Source organism: Beta vulgaris, chromosome 7 (genome assembly GCF_026745355.1).
Source record: "Beta vulgaris subsp. vulgaris cultivar EL10 chromosome 7, EL10.2, whole genome shotgun sequence".
Classification (NCBI taxonomy): Eukaryota; Viridiplantae; Streptophyta; class Magnoliopsida; order Caryophyllales; family Amaranthaceae; genus Beta; species Beta vulgaris.
Window position 1 is genome coordinate 41,057,308 of NC_079208.1, and position 23,335 is coordinate 41,080,642.

The 23,335-nt window shown below is 38.8% G+C and overlaps 1 protein-coding gene across 1 annotated transcript; it reads left to right on the forward strand.

The window, feature by feature from the left end:
* The first annotated feature begins 13,650 nt into the window (after positions 1-13,650).
* LOC104899451 (protein LATE FLOWERING) lies at positions 13,651-15,780 on the forward strand. The gene is made up of 2 exons (XM_010686646.3): positions 13,651-14,113; positions 14,884-15,780. Exon 2 carries the CDS (start codon positions 14,886-14,888, stop codon positions 15,498-15,500), a length of 615 nt encoding a protein of 204 aa, XP_010684948.2. The 5' UTR covers positions 13,651-14,113; positions 14,884-14,885; the 3' UTR covers positions 15,501-15,780.
* The last annotated feature ends 7,555 nt before the right edge of the window (positions 15,781-23,335 follow it).

The window sequence follows — 23,335 nt, forward strand, 5'->3', positions numbered from 1 at the left end:
TTTGCCTAGACATATCTATCGAGAAGTGTTTACCTAGACAAATCTCTCAAGAAGTGTTTATTTAGAGATAATATTTATTAGTACTATATTAAGTTTCGGATATGTTTTTCTAGTTCTACCTAAGTTAGGTTTTATATGATGTACTATAAATATCCCCTTTGGGTTAATAATAATTGGAATATTTTTCCCTTCACTCTATTTTGTTAGGATTTCATTAATAATCAAATTTCCTGTCTCTGGAGAGAACTTACCCACTAGGTAGATAGAGGTTTCCTGTTTTAGGCCGAAGGCAAACTTAACAAATAAGCCCATCCTATAAATTTGCGAGAGTCAAAGTGATGTCAGGTTAATCTAATAATATTTAAAAGTAATTTGCATTTTTTAGGGACTAGACACTAGAGTGTAATAGGAAATATTACTTGATACAATTGAAGGTAAAGGCTTTGTAAGAATAGTGCCTTGAATGTGTTCGACAAAATGCGTCGAAATTGCTGAATTGGAGCATCGCCTGATCGGGTCGGGCAGAGCTGCCCGATTGGGCCCGAGACGAAAGTTTCATCAGGTTGGTTAAATAGGCCACCCGATGGCGTCGGGCGCCTCCGCGAACAATAACCGGGCGTGGTAGCTCAATTGGTCCCGCGTTAGTTTGGAGTTTGGGAAAAGTTCTGCCCGATTGGGCAGACATCTGCCTAATCCGGCGGAGGCCTGTTTTATGCGAAAACGTCTTTTCTAACGTGGGGATATAAATAGTTTTTTTACCTTATTGTTTTAGACTATGAATTAAGTCTAATTCTCTTTATAATATGATTTTCCTCACATAATAAAATATTTCTCTTTCTGCCCGTGGACGTAGCCAAATTGGTGAACCACGTAAATCTGTTGTGTGTTCTTCAGTTATTTACATTAAATTATTTGTTTCTTTTTCACGGCCATTATAACAAATTGGTATCAGAGCTTTGTGTTCGATATGTGTGAGAAAGATGTCTGGGATGAACGTGAAAATTGATAAATTCACTAAGAGAAATAGTTTCAGTCTGTGGCAGATCAAGATGCGGGCTTTACTGAAGCAATAGGAGTTGTCAGCACCGTTGGCAAAGAAATCAACGAATTTAGTCGCTGATGAGATGGAATTCTGGAGGAAGAGGCACATTCAACAATTATGTTGTGTCTTTCTGACGACATAATTACTGAAGTCGCGGAGCAGGAAAAAGTTAGAGAGTCTATACATGACGAAATCTCTAACCAACAAGTTGCTCTTAAAGCAACATTTGTTCAGCCTGTGTATGCAGGAAGGTACGTCTCTGAGGGACAATCTAGATAAACTGAATACTATCCTACTAGATCTTTGTAATATTGATGTTAAAGTAGATGATGAGGATGCTACTTTCATTCTGTTAGTATCTTTGCATTTATCGTATGAGAATTTTGTGGATTCTTTTACTGTTGGAAATATAGTTTGTCATTAGTAGAAGTAAGATATGCAGGGTCGTCTTGTATCATTTAGGTGCCCTGTGCTAAATAAAATTATGAGGCCTCAAAGGGTAAAATTTTTTAAACGAGCATGAATAAGAGGAATAAAATTTTAAGCATGAATCACCATCAAACATTGTCCAATTAATAAATAAAAATCAAAATTTGATAATTGAACAATTCCCATGACCAAAAATAATCAAAAAATAGTAATAAAATTAACCGAAATTCTAGATTATATAAAAAAACAACTAAATAACAAAATTTTCACAATTTAAAAATTACCTTCAAAAGAATGATTAATTGCATAACCCATTCTCTGCCAAGTGCCACTCCACCCATCATTCTCATTTTTCACCCTCTTTTGCAACTCTGTGTGTGAGATGTCCCAAAACAGGAGCATGCAACCAAATAATAAGTCTCATTGTACCATTTTTATTCTACACTTTGCTCCACCTTCAGCTCTGTTTTAATTTTCCATCAAAAACCATGTCTCTCTCTCCTCGTTTATTTGATTTAATTACTCTTTCATGACTTTCCAAAGTTTCTTTTTTTTGCTTTCATTTTCATCCAATTCTTGTTTTTCTTTCTCGATCAATTGGTTTGTGCATCTATAGTTGTTTTATTTCAATTTGATATACTTGTTTTGATTTCGTTTGATTGGGTTAGAGAGACCAGTTGTATTCTTCGGCCTTTGCTTTCTATAGTTGCTTTCTTCTTCCAAAGTACTTGTTTTTCTTTGCTAAATGGGTCAAATGAGAAAGAATTGATCTTTCTAATCTTTATTTTTTGAGAATTGTAATGGAGGAGATTGAATTTTTTTGGGAATAGGAAACGACAGAGGTACCATTAATGGGGTTTTGGAAATCGGAAGGGAAAGCGTGAAAAATAGTTGGCCGAACGCGTGATTTGAATTTGGTTTTTTTTTTTTTTTTTTACTTTGGACAGGTAAAGAAAATATTTGGGCCCTCATATTTTAGGGCCCTGTGCAGTTGCTCACCCTGCACAGGGCCTTAGCCGGGCCTGGATATGATCTTCATACTAAAGAGGTCCGTCATGAGGCATTTGGTTATAGTACGAAAAATCAGACATCGGGATTAGTTGTTATTGGGGGTAAGGGAAAAAATAAATCTGGTAAAAAGAAATCGAACCATAAAAATTCGAATTCTAAGGATCCTAAAACTACTGATGTCTGTAATTACTGTAAGGAAAAGGGGCATTGGAAAAATGAATGTCCTAAGAAAAAGAAGCAGCAAGAAAAGAATGAGGGTTCTGTTGCGTGGCAGATTCTAAAGGTAATTCTAAGGAAGACCTGACCTTAGTTGCTAATAACCAGTCACATTGTAGGGATGTGTGGGTTCTTGATTATGGGGCATCTTATCATATTAGTCTATGCAGGGTGTGGTTTTCGACTTATGAGCAGATAGATGGGGGAAATGTTTCTATGGTCAACAGTGCTGCCTGCAAAGTAGTTGGAATAGACTCCATTAGGTTGAGGACTTATGATGGTACATTATGCACCTTGAACGAAGTTAGGAATGTTCCAATGATGACAAAGAATCCGATATCTTTGAGTCTTCTTAATTGCAAGGGTTTAAGTTTTCAAGGTGAAGTTATGAGTGTCTACAAAAGTTCGAAGGTGGTTATGAAAGGTATTAAAAATGGTATCTTATATTTTCTTCAAGGTTTTACTGTGACATATTCTGCTGTTGTTGCATCATCTGAGATTCACAAGGAGGATATGGACAAGCTATGGCATATGAGACTTGGACATATGGATGTAAGGGGGATGCAAATTCTGTCAAAAAGGGATCTTCTATGTGGGCACAATGTGCAGGATCTAGAGTTCTGCGAACATTGTGTGTTTGGGAAGCTTCATCGCAGCAGGTTTCCAAAGGTTGTTCATACAACAAAGGGTACACTTGATTATATCCATTATGACTGTTGGGGTCCTTCCCGAGTTGAATCTATTGGTGGTCACAAGTACTTTGTGTCGATGATTGATGATTACTCAATAATGACTTGGGTAATTATGATGAAGCATAAAAGTGAGGCTTTTAAGAATACAAGCAGTGGATGGCTTTAGTAGAAAATCAAGCTGAAAGGAAAATTAAAAGGTTGTGTATTGATAATGGTCTGGAATTCTGTTGGTCTAAGTTTAATGAGTTCTGCAAAAATGAAGGGATTGCTCGCCATCATACTGTTAGGAATACGCCACAACAAAACGGAGTAGCAGAACGCAGGAATCAGACATTGTTAGAGAGAATGAGGTGCATGCTCTCTAATGTTGGGTTAGCTAGAAGATTTTGGGTGGAAGCTGTAAGTACAACTTGTTATCTCATCAACCGTGGACCTCACACATGTATTGATTGTAAAACACCTTATAAGGTGTGGTCGGGTAAGCCTGCAATTATTCTTTGTTAAGAGTTTTTGGTTCTACTGTCAATTATCATATAAATGAGGGTAAATTAGAACTAGATCGAAGAAGGGTGTATTTGTGGGTTTTGGAAATGGAGTTAAGGGCTATAAAATCTGGTCACCTTATGAGAGTTGAGTTATACTTAGTAGAAGTGTAATATTTGATGAAAATTATATGCTTAACTCTCTTGTGTGTCTATTGTGGTGTCTGTTAGTAGCAATGTTAATAAACTGGTGGAGCTGCAAGTCACTCACGATGAGAGTGCTACTGAATCTTCTAGTCATGCATCAATCAACCTCATCTGAAGCACATCGATTGAGCCTATCACTTGATAGAGCTAGAAGAGTTGGTGTGGGACCTCCAAGGAAGTATGGTTTTGAGGATATGGTTGCTTATGCACTGCAGGTTGCTGAAGGGGTGGAGGTGGACAATCATGAGTAATCCACCTATAAAGAAGCTGTTTTTGGTAGCGAGTCTGCTCAATGGCTCACTGCAATGGGAGATGAGATGAAGTCTTTAGATAAGAATCAGACTTAGGAGCTAGTCAAACGTCCTAAGGAGAGAAAGATTGTCATGTGCAAATGGGTTTCCAAAAAGAAGGAATGGACCTCAACTTCTAAGGGGGTCAGGTATAAAGCTCGGTTTGTTGCAAGAGGGTTCACGCAAAGGGAAGGAGTTGATTAAAATGAGATTTTCTCACCAGTAGTCAGATATACTTCCATCAGGGTGTTACTAGCAATAGTTCCAAATCAGGATCTTGAACTTGAGCAATTAGATGTGAAAAAAGCTTTCCTACATAGGGAGTTGGAAGAGGAGATTTATATGGGTCAACCAGATGGGTTCCAAGTTCCTGAAAAAGAAGACTATGTTTGCAGGTTGAAAAAGTCCTTGTATGGACTAAGTTAGTCTCCTAGGTAGTGGTACAAACGGTTTGATAGTTATATGATGTGTATCACAACAAGCTGGATGATGGATCATTGATTTATCTGGTTCTGTATAGAGATGATATGCTCATAGCTGCAAAGTCGAAGTCTCATATTCAAAGGTTGAAGGGTCTTCTCAGTGCTGAGTTTGAGATGAAGGATTTGGGTGCTGTAAAAAAGATTTTGGGGATGAAGATTTATAGGGAAAGAAATTAGAGGAAGCTTTTCTTGTCACATAAAGGTTACATTCAGAAGATTTTGTCAAGGTTTGGCATGTCAACAGCTAAACTTATAGATACTCCAAGTGCGTCCAATAATCATTTGTTTGTTGCTTTTGCACCTAAGTCTGCTGAGGAGAAGGAGTACATGAGGTGGGTTCCTTATGCTAGTGCAGTAGGAAGCTTGATGTATGCTATGTTTGCACTAGGTTGGATCTTGCACATGCAGTTAGTGTTGTTAGTAGGTTCATGGGTCATCCTGGTAAGGAGCACCAACAGATAGTCAAGAGGATTTTCCATTACTTAGAGGTACGTCTGATATTGGTCTTATTCATGGGAATGATACTCAGTGTTTATTCTGATTCTGATTATGCTGAAGATGTTGACGGTAAGAGGTCTATGATTGGTCATGTATTTACTCTTGGTGGTTCCGTTGTTAGTTAGAAGGCAACTTTGCGGGCTACAGTTACTTTATCTCCTACTGAAGCAGAGTACATGGCGTTAACAGAAGCTGCTAAAGAGGGGATATGGTTAAAAGGCTAGTCAGTGATCTTGATTTACATCACGATCATGCTATTGTGCATTGTGACAGTTTGAGTGCAATATGCTTAGCCAAGGATCAAGCCCATCACGAGAGGACTATACATATTGATATGAGATATCATTTTTTGAGGAGTGAGACAAAGGTTAAGGTGAAGAAGGTAGGTACAGCTGATAATCCTGCTGATATGTTCACCAAGCCGATTTCGCAGAGTAAGTTTCAAAGCTGTTTGAATTTCTCATTGTTCGTTGCCCTCTTGGGGTAATTCTGGGGTCCTTAGGGACTAATCTGGTCTGGTTGTCTTTTGGGACAAATCTGTTCGTAGGAAGAATCTAGGCGTTGTGATTGATTTCTGGTTTATTGTGAGAGCATTCAAGTCAAGGTGGAGATTTGTAAGAATAGCGCCTTGAATGTGTTCGACGATATGCGTCAAAATCGCTGAATTGGAGCACCGTCTAATCAGGTCGGGCAGAGCCGCCTGATTGGGCCGGAGACGGAAGTTTCATCAGTTTGGTTTTGTAGGGCGCCTCAACGAACAACGACTGGGCGTGGTCGCCCAATCGGGTCCAAGTCAGTCTGGGGTTTGGAAAAACTTCCGCCTGATCGGGCGGATGTCGCCTTACCCGATCGGGCGGAGGGCCGTTTTATGCGGAAACACGTTTTCTGACGCGGGGGTATAAATAGGTTATTTATCTAATTGTTTTAGACTACGAATTAAGTCTAATTCCCTCTGTAATCCTCAAATAATAAAATATTCTATCTTTTTGTCCGTGGACGTAGCCAAATTGCTGAACCACGTAAATCTGTTGTGTGTTTTTCAGTGATTTACTTTCGATTATTTGTTTCTTTCTCAAGTCCGTTATAATAGGCCTTAAATATTTAGTAAACAACTAGAGGAGCCAATACTTAGTAATTGCACAATTTCTCTGAAAAAATAATTTGGTTTAGACATTTCACTTTGGCTATCTCTTTTATTTCATACCAATAAAATAATAAAAAAAATACATTCTAACTTTTTGTTGCCTACTGAATTATCATTTATCTCCCACCTATGTGTTGCGCTTGCTACGGTTGAATGGGCTTCAAATCATGATTAACAGTGAAGATGAAGATCAAGGTGAATGCTTTACCTAAAGGATGATGCTAAATTATATTCTTAGGATATTTTTGTGCGTTTTACTCATTAATCATCGAGATATTCTCCCTTCTAAACATCCTTAGATTATAGAATCAAGAGCACTAAGTGCATTATACTATTGGTTAATGTTAACTTTATTACAATTGCATGTCAATTTGTCATCGATTGGACGCATCAATGGTTGTTTGGGCTCATAAGATGATCAATCTATACCATCGAAGAAATGCTCGCATGTTAACACTAGTAGAAAAAAGTTGATTTGCGTCGGACCTGCGACCCCTATTTGCGTCGGACTTGGGTCCGACGGCACAGGTCTCGACGCAAATGACCTAAAACTAATCTGCATCGTATGTGGAAATGACGCAGATCTTTTACCTATTTACGTCGCACGTTGTATACGGTGCGACGCAAATCAAGCATCTGCATCGCTTCTCCAGCAATATGCGACGCACGTCAGCCGAAATTAACTATAAAAAAAAAGTAATATGCGTCGCATAACCCCTTAGGTGCGACGCACATCAGCCAAATTAACTATAAAAAAAATAATATGCGTCGCATAACCCCTTAGGTGCGACGCAAATCATCATTATATATATAAAAAAAATCAAATAATTTGCAAATAATCCACAATAATCCAATAATAATCCACAACAATCTTCGTTCCATTTGCAGACTGAATTTTACCCTCATTCCAAAATTTACACCAAACTGAATTTGCAAATCATAAAATCATACAAAAATAATGAACTATCAAAATCATGAAATTAACAAAATAATTATTCGAAATATGAACGATCAAAATCTGAACAACTATCAAAAATTTGAACAAACTATAAAAAATCTAAACAATCTAACAAAGGAATTATACAAAATAATGAACATCTTCTCTTCGAATTTTTGTTCGTTCGCTGCTCTTCTTCGAATTAACCTTCACTTTAAATGCGAAATATAAATCTTGGTCTGCAGATCTGGTAATTAAAAAGAAAAAATACCAGAAATTTATACCGTAAATTAAAAAGAAAAAATACGAGAAATTTATTTTTAGCAAAACAAAGAAATTCATAATTACAAGAGAGTTGAAAAGAACCCCAATAAGATAAATTTTTCGGCGAGAATTTGCTATTTTTGTTTCAATTTTCGTTCGCTGCTCTTCTTCAATTACGTGTTGATGTGTTCGAAGTGATGGGACGCTGCAGATCTGTTGATGTTGTTTGTCGTGAGGACGTGGGATAATTTTACCGGCGAAACTAACCATTAGTCTGACGACTGATTTGTTGTCGAAAATTGGGTGTTTTTGATGGACTGAACGCGGAGTTGAACTCATTGGTTTCGGTTTTCTTAGGTTTAGAGGGAGGGAGAGAGAGAGAGAGGAGTTTTTAGGGTTGAGGAGTGAGGGAGGGAGGGAGGGAGGAGAGAGAGGAGTAGTGAGATTAGATGGAAATGAAATGCGGCGCGGTGAGATTAGAGGAGTTTTTAGGTTAAAAATAAGGATGGGCTGCGAATTTGCGTCGTATGGGCCATGAGGTCTGACGCAATTTAGGCTTTTGCAACGCACTAAAGTACCATGCGACGCAGATAGTAAAGCCGATTTGCGTCGTATTTGCCACGTGGTCCGACGCAAATTTGGATTTTGCAACGCACTTTTGTTGCATGCGACGCAGATAGCTCATCTTGGTGCTCATTTACCCATGATGTGCGTCGCACTCTTCTTCAAGTGCGAGGCAAATAACATTTTTGCGTATTTCCGTTTATGTGCGATGCAAATCGTCTTTTTTCTACTAAAGGTGACAATAAGAGTCCCATTACTGAAAAGAGACACACCTTTCCCTAAAGGATTGGATATTGCCCTTTTAAGTTTTCAAGTCCGGAAAATCCTCGACAATATAAAAGATACTATACTCACGAATGAACATGATTCAAGTCTCACCTAAAAAGTTGGAGCATTTCTCTCTATCTCTACGTTCTTTTTCTATCTACCTCTTTCACATCTGACTTGAACGCTTAGGCCCGAGCCAAGTCAGTGGGGGGACCCTGTCGGGCTCCTTCCCCCCCCCCCCCCCCCAAAAAAACAATCTCTCACCTTGCAGTAGTATAATCAATGGAGGAAAAGAAATATACTCAAAAGCAACGACGCTGAGACATATTCTTACAGCTGGGTGAACTGAAGGAGCGTGAGAATAGCTGGTAAAGAAAAGAAAATAGCAGCTAATTTGCTGGCCGTTTTGATTCTTCGACGCGGTTCGCCAAAAAAAGCAAAAGTCCTTTGAAGGAGCATTCCCAAAAACACAACACCTCGGGCCAGTTTAACCATCTTTTGCAAGATTATTGGAGATAAGATTGTCGGAACTTAGGATAATCTCAGATTTTAAGACTATCAACACTATTTACATCTTTGACCAAATTCTAGGCAGAATCGATCATGGTACTCATGCATATTCTTATGTCTCGCAAATATGATCTAATTTTCGTATGTCAATATCAAAAGATAAATAAGAATCAAGGTTGACCTAATTGGTTGGAAGTTGTGTTTCCACTCCTGTGACATGGATTCGATTCTTGTCCCTTATAAAATGGGCTTACCAAATTTTCCCTACTTGTAGAAGGTATTTCCGATTTAGCTTTAATAGAACCCAAAATTAAATATAATTTTGTTGTCCCATTGAGCTATTCGCCATTATATTGCACCATCACCCAGTCCTTGTCAAACTGAGAACCTTCTGGAAATTCTGTACTGTTTCTCTCTTGTTATACCTTTGTAATGACAAAAATGTTAAGAGTGCTAGAAAACTGATAATTCAAAACCGCTCTTTCTCATATTATAACCTATATAGGAGCTCCACGTGGACAAAGACATACTGTGTAAACGTGGGATTGCGCCTTATTAATAATGTATAGTGACAATATGCATGCATTTATAGGCGGTGAACTGAAAAAAGAGATGTTTTTATTTATTTTCAAATAAAAATGGTTTGTTTCTTCCCATAACTTGTGTGAGTAATTTAAATTCAGCAACCCCTTGAAGGCTTCAACTACTTAATGTTGTTTATCAGAGTTTGCAGGTTGCAGAATCGAGTTGCATGCAGATCACTCATCAGTTAAAAGAGTTGGATTTTGTGTGATGTTTTTATCTCACATCCTTCTTTGCTTGTTCTATTAGTGGCTAACAATTACTCATCTTCAAGTTGCAACTATACTTCCCTTTGTCACGCAATGAAGGCAACTGATTAACATTCACAGTAATGTACAACTGTCACCATGAATGTTAATATATCCATTGATAACAATTATGAAACAATATCTTATACTTCCTCCGTTTCTAAATAAGTGCAACATAGAAAAGTGGCACACATATCAAGGCATTTAGAGAGAAAGTTAGGAACCACACTTAAAAGAGAGATTAGGCAACTTAATAAAACACTAAACTAATTACCGAACAACTTTCTGCCCCACCATCTTCCACCTGCCACCTGTCACCTACCACTACGCCACCACCGACCACTGCCACCACCAGCGAAAACATCTCCCCCAAACCTGGCCCCCGAAAAACCACCCCCAGCTCCCCCAAACCCGCCCACCGAAACACCCCATTTCCCCTCCCCAATACCGAAACCAACACCTTCCCTTGGAAACCATCCCCTAAACCAACCCTCATCCCCTTCTAAACCACCCCCCGAAACCACCTTTTCAACCGAAGGCATCAACCACCACCACCATTGGCATCTTCTATCTCTCCTCATCAACACCATTGCAGCCACACACCGACCACCATCAACTACCCGGAAAACAGAATTCTTCTTAGATCTCGAACCCAGAAAAACCAAATAATTTTCCTCCAATTTCACACACGAATCAGTCAATAAACCCTTTAAACCCCCCAAAATAAGTAACCCAGATGCCAATTCGAACCCCAAGAACCCGTCAAATGAGTGACCCTTGGTGGCGTCGGGTTGGTGGTGTCTGGTTCGAATTGGATTGAAGAACTCAGATGCCAATTTCACACACGAATAACCCGTGGTATTGAGGATGGTGGTGGTACCAGTTGGTGGTGTCGGGTTGGTGGTGGTTTGGTGGTAGCGTTGGGTTGGTGGTGGTTGGTGGTGGCATTGGGTTGGTGGTGTTTTGGTGGTGGCATCGGGTTGGTGGTGTTCTGGTGGTGGCGTCGGGTTGGTGGTGGGGTGGGGTTGGTTGGTTGAGTTGAGGAGATGGAGAGGGTGGGTTGAGTTGAGGAGAGAGAGATATAGAGAGAGATGGGTGGCTGAGATGAGGGTGGGTAGGTTGATTAATTAATGGTTTTTAGGTTGGTAGTTGATAGATTAATTAAGTGATTGAGGGAATTAAGTAATGGCATTTCTGTAAATAAAAGGAAAAAACTTTTCATTTTGAGCTATGTTGCACTTATTATGACATTTCCTAAAATGGAAAATCTTGTTCTTATTTAGAAACGGAGTAAGTATGTAGTTGTTTACTAATATCAGGGCCGTCTCATAAAATTAGGGGCCTTGTGCTAAATTAAATTATAAAAATTACATTTTTTTGGTGAATAGGAAGAGATGGGAGGGTTATTAATGGTCTTTTTTGGAGAATAGGAGGAGAAGAAACACCAAACAAAAAGAATTTAAAATTTGCATCCAATATTACCCTCTATAAAATTGGAAATGAAGAGTTTGTAATTAGAGTTAGGTTTTTTCCCCTTTAAAAGGACAACTAATAGAATTGGGCCCCTTATATTTTGGGGGCCCTGTGCAGTTGCTCACCCTGCACATGGCCTTAGCCGCCTATGACTAATATAGTATATGAATAGAAAAAAAATGTATGGTTAAAGTGAAGTTAATGAATATGGAAGAAGTCAAATTATTGCATTTAACTGGAATGGGGGGAGTGATGGTATTTTATAAATTCTGGATAAATTTAAGATATAAGATCTCAAATTTTAAAAGGTTGAGGGGTAGCTCAATTACAATTAGCTATCTCCTTCCACGAAATAAGTTATATGATCAAATCTCATTAAAGGAAGATGGGGTTTCGAAAGGATAATAATGAAATTTGTGTTAATATATTTTTTCCAAAGAAATCCAATAAAATTTATGAGACCATACTTTTATTGTTTGTTTTAGTTTTAATAATTTGCTATATTTTGTTAATGTACAATTTTGACCATTAATATCTTTATTTATTTACTATAAAAATAGTATAAAAAGTTATTTTTTTCGGAATTATATATATAGATAATCTAATAACATTTTACATAAAGTATTTATTTCATATATATTTATGAAAATAAGGCCAATGTTTAATATATGACTAATGCTTATAATAACTAAAACAACGGAGGAGGGAGTAATTTTTTTGTATATACTGTATGTGAATTTTCCTAACACATTACACTTTCAATATCTGTGTATTTGGAGATCATGTCCTGATATCATCTGGAGTTCTGAACCCTCCCTTCCCAAAACAGCTATTCTGAAGAAAATCAATAGTATAAAATTTTCTTCCTCCATCTTATTGGGCACTGATATTAATATATGTATTGGGAATTGTATATGTCCCAATGTTGATGCCATATTTATGGACAGATATTTGTCTACCAACTCTTTTCAGGCTAGTTTTTTCATCTAATAAATTTTTATCTTAACTAATTTAAGTTATCTACTTTTGTTTCTAGTTATGAGTTGAAATTGATAATATTTTATGGGATTTTTTTTCTGCATCTTTAGTTGGAATTTGTTGAACTTATTGTACATACGGATCAAGTGAAACTATTGATCATTTGAAGTTCAATCCAAGTAATATTGTAATGAATACTTCATTTACCTTTTAATAAGGCTTTAAAAGATTTTATAGCTTTTTGGTATATAATCGAACTTATTCCTAATACAGTAATACTAAGTGACTTTCTTATACTCCATTTCTTAATTTTATTTGCTCCACTTTTTATTAGGCACACAATGAAAGAAGAGGGTTGTGCACATTAGTAATTTATGAAGAGAGTTATAAGATATAACACACAATAATGTGTATAAGTGCATTATACACGTGGAAAACCCCTTCTTTTAACAAGTAGAGGAAAAATCCGATCGATAATTTCATTGTATTACTAATTGATCCACAAATATAATAGTTTGTATTTCAACATACATCTTCCAAAGTGCGTAATATAAAAACCTAGATTTTGTGAAGTATGGTATTGGTAGCTAGCTTCTCAAGATTCCATGGTACATATGAACAAATTTAAGGCATATTGATACCAGGCTCACTTGCTAGCTTCTTTAGTCCAAATGTCCTAATTTGCCATCATTGTCTAGACAACCTACTCTTTCACTAGAATCTTCAACTAAGTAATATAGAAACTCCGTATGAGATGCGCAATAAATAATAAACATGCTAGAATAGCTCGGGAGGAAGTAAGGACTGCAAGGTCACCATTGTTAATACTAGATGCACCAAGCTTTATATCTCATCTTGCTAATTTTGAGTCGACGCTTCGCCTTGACACGAGTAAATGTTCTAATTTGCATATTTTTCTTATGTTGTTTACGAGTTTCACCATGATCATAACCCACTAGGTATTTTCGAGCTCTCACTAAAAGTTGGCTTGTACCCAACACCTTTCTGAAATGCATTAATCGATTGTCACATATCCAATGTTAAATTGGTGATTCTATCACACAAATTCGACTCATCTAAAAATTAGTTAACAAAGTAACTTTGTTCTAATGGCGCATATATTATATACTTCCTCCGTTTTAAAATAAGCAAAATACTTCTCTCAAAAACTCTTAAATAAAAGAGAAGTGTTTTACTATACTCCTTTTATGGGTACCAAGTCAATTTACCATTCTCCAAGGTGACGGTTGGAAACCCAATCTAATTTTTGGAGCAAAGCAAGACATGGTATAAGAAAGAAGTGGGCACTAAACTAATGCACCTGCAAAAGAAAATAACTCAAAAGGAAAACAGATAACATGTCAGACTAATGAAGATCAGAGAGAGAGAAAGAGAGCTACATTCCATTTCCCAATTCATATCATGCACACACACTTACTTCAGACATAGCTATCTCAATCTCTCTCTCTTTTCCCACCAATATAATCTCTTCTCTTTCTTTCTCTCTCTCTGACGACTGACATGCAGAAATTGCATTTGAGTGTCTATGCATTTTTCTCTCTGTCTTATCTCTTCTGTTTCCCAAGCCCATACATTCATCCCCTTCTTCTGCAACATAACATCTCTCCATTTTTTCTTTATAACCCAATTAAATCTCTTTATAAACTACACATCAAACTCCCACTTCTCAGTTCTAAGTCCTATTTCATAAATACTTCATAACAGAATTGTATCAGAACTTCCAACACTAATATAGCTCAATTGTTCTGCACCAGTACTCTGCTTCTTTTCGTCAAGGTTTACTCTTTTGCTTGTTACTACCAAAATCTTATAATCTTATGTACTCAATTTTTAATTTGGTGTGTTTATGCATGTGTGTTTGACTGTTTGTGTTTTATTCTCTAATATGGTGAATGTTGCTTATATAGGTGAATGTTTGATGAAGTTTAATGTATTAGCACGTTGATACTTTTGAGAGGTTCATACTGGTTTTGTATTGTTTTAAGAACTACTTTGCATAAGTGAAAATATTTTAGTTAGTGTCACATGAAAAAGAAGAATGATTGTCTAGTGGTAAAGCCTCAAAGAGAAGGATTGCTTATATCTAAACTTCCTAAAGTCTACTAGAAGTGAGATCAATAGTATTAGAAGAGGTGACGAATGGGTGGTTCAAATTAGCTAAGTTTAGGTTTATATTTGTTAATCTTCGGGTCGGGTCAAAAATGGATTTCCTAATTTTGGGCACAGTTCGGGTCTATATTGAAACGAAGTTAGTTTTGTCACGTCTAAGTACGAGGGTGCTGGAGGATGGAATTTCGATGTACTAGGATGAAATGAAGAGTTTGAGTTAACATAGCCAAGTTTGAATACACCAAAAAAATTAGGGACAAATTGGCTTAGACACCAACCCTCCCATCCCACTACCCACACTGCCACACACTCGTTTGGGTAGTGGACCTAAGTTAGAGTAACTATAACTCAATCTTGTAGCATAGATTTGGTGCAATATGATTACATTTTACATATTATATGTACTTATTACATATTTGTTTATATGTTGGGTGTAGGGATGGAGAGACAAGAGGGTGGAGCTATGAACAACAGTATGGACGAGAGGGCCAAGGTGTTCCCTTGTTTGTTCTGTTCAAGGAAGTTTTACAGCTCACAAGCCTTAGGAGGCCATCAAAATGCTCACAAGAAGGAGAGGATTGCAGCAAGAAAAGCCAAGAGAGCATCAGAATTCTCTCTACTCAACGCCTTTTCGACACAACAGTCGATGTCGTCGCTAATTTTCAGCGGCAACCACCATCAGCAGCAGCCCCATATGGCCTTCCTTGGTACCCCACCCCCAACACAAATGTACATTGGTTCCCATGCTGCCAACATATCCCATTATCCTAGTACTACACAGCTTTGTGATCAATTTGGGCCTGGTGGGCCTGCCCGTTTCTCGAATATGGTGGTTTATAACAGCAACGGTGGAACTGGCCCAATTAGTCCATATTCATCATGTTATGAAGAGGATCATGACCAAAACATGGTGAATTGGCAAAAGGAGTTTAGGTATAGTGGGCCCAATAGTTTGACTTCAATGCAAGTTCTAAAGAAGACTATGGAGAATAATTATGGGAGAGATTGTCATAGGGAGATGGAAAAGAAACTTGATTTATCTTTGCACTTGTAAAAAACAATTAGAAGTTGGAAGTTTTGATTTCAGATTTTAGTTTGAGGCTTAAAACATGGTGAATTAGCCTTAGATCATGACAAAGATATTGATGGAGAATGTGTGTTAATATTCTTTGTAGATATTGTGTCAAATATATTAATGAGATTTGAAGTCGTGACCTTTATGCACAACAAAATCTCAATAATATATTTGACATAATATTTACAATGAATATTAATATATTTTCTATTAGGAAACATAATGAAATTATGTAATAAATCTTTCTACTTTTACTTTCCACATTTTTCTTCTGAGATTTTTTTATGTCGAAAAAAAACTTAAAATTAGTTTGATCAATTAATGTTGTCCATATTAGAATGTTAATCTCAATACTATTTGTTCCGGTATGGAATAAATGCGTTGGAGTGAACCGATATCATTCAAGCATATAAGCTGGTTTGATGTCCAGCAAGACAAAACACGAAACCTAACCTCGGGGGTTGACTGAGGAACGCCTCTCCGATGCCTGAACCAGTAAAGGGTAATAACCGGCATATCTCAAGTGGAGTATAATAATATATGTGAACGTACCTTATGACTCAGATCAAAGGGGTATTTATAGGAGCCGGCAGTGTCCTTGCTAAGGTAGGACTCTGCTCCTATTGGTTGGATACAATTCTATCATCTTCCAATACTTATCTTCAGGCCCATAGGCTGATAGGCATATTAGATATTCAGTGGAGCAAGCCCAAGCCCATATGAAAATGGCCTAGATTAGGAGTACCATCAAGGTATCCTGATAAAACCGGTATGACGTAGTCAACGGCCCTATAGCAGGTGTATTGACCATGACGGTCTATATCGGTTCCTCAGGACCAGTATGGAACTTAGTCAACCCCCATACAACTAGCCCCCAAGCCGGTATGCCTGGTACATGCATGTCTTTCTTAATGAGTAATAAACCGTCATGAATAAAACCGTTTGGAAGTTTTGCAGGAATACCAATCATTTTCTTGGTTTTTGCGCGAATGGTGTCAAAGGTTTTGGAGTAATTGCTCCCCAGCTGTTTACGTACCTCATACCACGTGGCATGATCAAAGACGGGAAGACGAAGAGTCGCCTAATCCAAACCGTTAATTTTCATATAAATAGGCTGTGGATGGCCTCCGCTGCTCATTTTCACTTCACTTGCACCCTCATAGCAATCTTTCTCTCTCTAAACTGCTATCATCTTGTCCGCAATTCATCTTTCAACTTTTCTGCCGGTTGAAATCAGTGTTTGTTCGCCAGCTCAAATTTCCTTCAGCTCTTTTGTTCCAGGTATTTCCCGTAAATTTCCTTCTACAATTCATTCTTCTAAATTATAATAATGTCATCTTGTTATGATTTCCAAAATAATTCTGAGACTTCTTCTTCTATGATCGATAGTGATTTTAATTTCAATAGCACTTCCTCTAGCCTTGTAGTATCTCTTAATTCGCCGGTAGTGGACTATGTTAGAGAACACATGACAAAGAGTCATCATGACTGTAGTACTTCCAGCCAAAACACAACGTCTTGGACAAGGAAGAACATAAGATAAGGAAGTGTTGCGCAAGAGGTGGTTCCGGTCACCTGTGAGGGACGGAGAGCTATTCCAGCCAAAACTCAACGTCTTGGAAGAGAGTCGCTGCTATTGGACCGTCCCTTGGAGGGCGGTAATTTTGGCTACCAGATCTTGAAAGGCATGTAGCTGAAGTACGACATGCTTGTGGACGAGGTCCAAGCAGTCGCTACTGTGCATGCGCATAACTTGGATATGGTAAGCTCACTTATTCTTTTTATTTTTATTTTTATTTTTATAACTAACATATCGGTCCTTTGAAATTTTTTTGTAACCTTTCATCTTCTATCTTTTCAGTCGGCTCAATCTAGCAAGGAGTTGTGTGACCTCTACGCCACTTCCGATCTTCCTATTACGAGGAGGTAGAGAGTCATATGGCTCTTAATGGAAAAATGACCGTCAAGGAGGTGGAGCTGACCACCGCCAAGGATGACCTGAAGGCCGCGAAGGAGGAAGCGAAGAAGGCCCGGGCTGATCTACAGTTGGCCAATGTTCAACACACTCAAATTGTTGCCAAAAAAGATACCGAGCTGCAGACGCTCAGGGAGGAGCTCCGGAAGCCAAGGCCCGGGAGATGAACGTTGTAGCAGAGTACCGCCGGTCTATGGACTTCGTATCTCGTCTCACCAATCGGTATAACGGAGGTGGTCCGCCCCCATGCGGTGTGCAAGGCACGCTGTCCCTGGTATTGAGTGGGAGAAACTGGAGGAAGCTCATGGCTGATGACTTTTCGAGCTCCCGGTTAGTGATGAGCAGCTCGACTTTGAGGTGACGGAAGCGGATATTGCTAACGCCGACCCCGGTGTTGAGCTAGAAGATGATGATGCAGAGGAGGTTAGGGAAGATGCCGGTAACCCTGCTGTAGGAGAGGACCAGAATGACATCATCATTTTTGGATCAAGCTCCCGCTAATACTGATGCTGTCGTGAACAAAGTTGTTGAAGCTATCCCTACCTCTGATGCCGCCTAAGCTTTCTCTTTTTGCGACCTTGCCGCCTGTGGCATGGTTTTTTTTTTTTTGGCTATTTCTGTATTAGCTAGCTTAGGACTGTAATCAACAAATTTATCAATGAAAGTCGCTGTTTTTGGCCCAACTTTGGTGTCGGGTTTATTTTTATTATTTTTATTGTTTACATATTTAGAGCAAGTATGGAAGCACATTCTTAGTCCTGCAGATTTATAGGGCAATTGTCCAGCTAGACACTTATCTTGCATATAACAATTGTTTGCCATTCTCAGTTTCTCCTAACGGCAGATCCACATAGGTCGTTGACCGTTAGAGAACTTATTTCCTCTTGGAAGGTGATCCTTTGGGGGCAGATCCTTGTAGGTCATTGACCGCCAAGGTCCTTGTAGGAAAAGTTGCAGTTAATGGGAGATCCACGTAGGTTATTGACTGCCACTGAATTTATTTCCCAAAGAAACATAGTATAGGTTAGAAGATGCTCATTTTATTAAATAAAACGACTCTTCTCGGTATTTTTGAATTTATTGCCAAATAACCAAACAATGCAAATACCGGCTTTAACTGCCGTACTATTGAATAATTTAAACTATTGGCAACAATGCCTTTATTATTAACTATGCAGTTCATATTAAAACTAGACATAGTGTTTCTTCAGGACGCTGGCGTTCCAGCTAGTCTTGAGCAGTTTGCCCGACATGTCTTCCAGCAAGTATGCTCCTGGGACGATTTCCTCCTTAACTAAGTAAGGTCCTTTCTAGTTAGATGTCAACTTGCCATTTGCATGCGCTTTCCCCGTGGCCGCCGCGGGTCTGAGTACTAGATCTCCCTTTTCTATCGTCCGACTTTGTACTCGCTTGTTATAGGCTTTACTTATCCGGTCCTTGTAAGCAGCTGACCTGAGTTCCGCAGCTAACCTCACCTCCGGTAGGAGATCAAGGACTTCTTTGTGCAAGTTATTATTCAGCTCTGGGTCGTAATTCAGGATCCGCCAGTTAGGTAGCCGTACCTCGACCGGTAATAGTGTCTTTGCTCCGAATGCCAACCTAAATGGGGTTTGTCCGATAGCTTCCTTTTCGGTGGTCCTGTTTGACCCTAATACTGCTGGAACCATATCTGCTAAGCATCTTTCAAATTGTCCAGCTTCTTTTTCAGCGCGTTCAAGATTTGCTTGTTGGCATCTTCTACTTGGCCGTTACTCTGAGGATGGCATACTGATGAGTATGCGAACTTAAGACCGTAAGGGATCAAGAAGGTTTTTATGGGACCGCAATCAAACTTGAAGCCATGGTCTATGACAATCCCCATGGGAATCCCGAATCACATGATCAAATTTTGCCAAATGAATATCTTAACCTGATTGGTCGTTATCTTTGCAGTCCGCTCCGCCTGAATCCATTTTGTGAGGTAGTCAATTCCCATTATTAGGAACTTCCTTCCCCAGGATTCTAGTGTGAATGGTCCTATTATGTCCATCCCCCATTGAGCAAAGGGATGGGGTTAAGGATCGGCTGCAGATCATTTGTCGGCTGGTGGATGACTGGGGTGAATCTCTGACACTTATCACACTTCTTTACGTAGGCCTGTGTGTCTACTAGCACTGTGGGCCAGTAAAATCATGCTCTAAGTGCTTTCAGTGTCAAAGTCATTCAGCGGATATGATTTCCACACACTCCCTCGTGTATTTCTCCGATTATTTTCGTGGCCTCATGGGCCGTTACACACCTTAGGAGTGGGATTGAAAGACCATTTTTTTACAGATGCCCTTGGTAAATGTAGTACCACGTGAATTCTCTTTGAAGCTTTTTCGCTGCCATCTTGTCTTCCGATAGACTATCTGTCAGTTTGTATGTGGTTATATCGTCATACCACTCCTTCCCCTGACTGATTGTGTTTACCGCTGGCGGGGCAGTGTCGATGCTTCTTTCCGGCAACACTTCTATCATTACATTGCGTTTCATGTCGCTTGTACTTGAGCTAGCTAGCTTGGATAGAGCATCGGCCGCCATATTCTCCGTTCTTGGTACCAACTTGACGTCAAAGCTCTATAATCCAGCTATCTGCGCTTAACCCTGTTCAAGTACTTTCGCATGACGGGCTCACCGGCTTCGTACGCACCCTCTATCTGGCTGGACACTAGCTGTAAATCCGTCAGCATGATTATTCTCTTGGCTCCCGCCACTATTCTTAGAATGATGCTAGCTAGGGCAGCTTCACACTCGGCCTCGTTGTTGGAGGCTTTGAAGCCAGAACGGACAACGTACTCGAATGTTTCCCCCTCTGGGACGTCGGCGCCCGTTTGGGCAGCGGAGCCGTTCACTGCTATCTGATAGGTGCCAGCCGACTCGATGGTTTCTTCATATGTCGTTTTGACAATGAAGTCGGCCAAAGTTTGGGCCTTGATGCCCGTACGAGGCCGGTACTCGATGTCAAACTCTGACAATTCTATAGCCCACTTAAGTAATCAGCCGGTCGTATCTAGATTGTGAAGTGCTTTCTCCAAGGGTTGATTCGTGAGTACCTGGATGGTATGAGAGTCGAAGTATGGCCTAAGCTTTCACGCCGCTATGAGTACGACATATGCCATTTTTTCCACCAACTCGTACCTCTGTTCTGCCCCACCCATTACATGGCTTATGAAATGGGAGCTTTGCTGCCTCTTCTTTTCTACTAACAACACAGCTGTCAGCGTCTTCTTTGATACCGAGATGTACAACTGCAGCTTATCTCCTAGCTCGGGTCGGGTGATGGTCGGCAGCCTTTTGAAGTGCTCCTTTACTCCTTCAAAAGCTTGCTTATGTTCGTCTACCCATTCGAACTTCTTATTCCCTTGCAGGACTTTGAAGAATGGTAAGGCTTTTTCCGCCGATTTGTAGACGAATCTAGTCAATGCCACCATTCTTCCTGTCAGCGTTTGTATATCATGGATAATCTTTGGTTCCAGAAGCTTGCTGATTGCCTTGACCTTATCAGGTTCACGTCTATCCCCCTCTTGCTGACCATGAAGCCAAGGAACTTGCCGTACCTAACCCCAAATACACACTTCTTAGGGTTCAGCTTCATTTGGTGCTTGCGGAGGGTCGCAAAGGTTTCTTCAAGGTCGACGACGTGGGCCTCCTCTATGAGGCTCTTCACAATGCTATCGTCCATATATACCTTTATATTCCGGCCTTTTTGGTGCTCAAAAATCTTATCCACCAGCTTCTCATAACTAGTGCTGGCACTCTTCAGATCGAATGGCATAACCTTGTAAGCATAAACTCCTGCATCGATGATGAATGCTGTCTTGTTCCTATCAGATTCTAGGAGGCTGATCTGGTGATATCCTGAATAAGCATCCATGAAGCTGAGTAGGGCATGGCCGCTAGTGGAGTCTATCAGCTGGTCAATACTGGGTAATGGGTAACAGTCTATGGGACATGCTTTGTTGAGGTCGGTAAAGTCTACACACATTCGCCAGGACCCATTCGCCTTTTTGACCATTACCACGTTCACCAGCCATTCCAGGTAGTCACATGGTTCGATGAAATTTTCCGCCAACAGTTTATCAACTTCTTCCTTGATGGCAACATTATTGTAACACCCCGATAATTCTCTCTTTCTAAAAAATACTTTTATAATAACCTTACAGAATTACCCAAGCATTATCGCCCGTGTGATAACGTTTCGGCTTACTCAGAATTTTGCAGCGGAAAACAACTTATTATAAATCAACTTTATTAAAACTTATGAAACCGAACAATTGTCAGAACTAAACACACCAACTTAAAACCATTGTCTGAAAACATAAGCTCTTATGAAAACAACTTAAATGAAACTAATAATATAAGAGTCTCTCCATTCCAGATTCCCCAATGATATGCATCCTCGAACCTGTAATGTCAATGCCGTCTCAACTCTGCTCCCCCGAAGGATCACCACAGGATCAATAGGCAAAGCCATGATCACAAACACAGACAAGCACGTAATCAGCAAACTAAACATGATACTACAAAAAAATATAACTTGCAGGAATAAATAATAATAAAATATATAATAATCTGCAGACGACTCTTACTGAACTAGACTCTAAACTTCATTTATTTCTTTAAATGGAATAGTTATTGGACGAGTTGTCTATACTAGAAAATAGGAAATATGGGAGCTACCACATATTCGAAAATTGACCTGCGATATCGAGGAACCTTTAAACTAATGAGGAAAGGTGATCAATCCAATCCTAGGAAAGACATGGGCTACCACCATGTACTCCAACCCTTAGTGTCCAACTCTAGACGTGCACCAGTCTAAAGTCTATAACCTATTCTCGTTTCACTTTACAAATCTGTAAGCCACTTTTACGCTCTAAAAGTCTCCCACTACGAATTCTCCGCCTGAAAAATAAAATAATGAAATAAATATCTCGTACTAAAAATTTACAGCAACTTTAAAACAATCAAAACCCCCTTAAACGTGTTTAAAATCGTTTTTACGTATCAAACTTTCGCTATTTTTTTAATCTCTAGTATAGTACAACTATTCAAGTGATTAAAAATCCTATAAAACACTTAAAATACTTATTTTCTGAAATTGCAGCACTTATAAACTTTAATAACTCTTCTTAAAACATATAAACATGTTTAAAATCATAAATTAAAACAATCTCATAGTGTATAACATACAACTATGGTTTTCTAGTAATTAAAACCCTAAAAAACCATACTTTGATAAATAAAACTTCAATTTAAAAATAATAACAATTGAAAATTTATTCTTTCAATATATAATATATATGAAATTAATATATAAGAAAACGAGGAAAAGAATTAAAAGGAAAAAGGAAGAAAGAGTGAAATACCGAAATCGCGAGAGAACTATGGCAGCAAAATCGCAAAACTTGCAGAGGCCATAACTAATAGAATAAGAATCGGAATTGAGTGATTCTTGAGCCTAAATTCAATAACTTTTCAAGATCTACAACTCTCAAGAAGGAAGTTTTGGCTTAAAATGAACGGAACTATGAGAAATCTGACCAATCAGATTCGGGTGAGAGAAAAAAAACGAGTGAAGAGAGGAAAAAGAAAGTGACGTGAGATTGAGAGAAAAATAATGTGTAGGGTGAAATAATTTGGGTTTTAGGATATTTAAATAGAGGCTTTTCCTTTTGGGCTTAGAAAGAAGATTTTAATAATTAAAACTTTGATGACTAATAAGATGGACTCATTGGACTTTAGTCATCAAATAACCCTTTCCCTTTATATCACTTTTGGGCTTTTGATTCCATTAAGCTTCCTTTTCAAATACGCT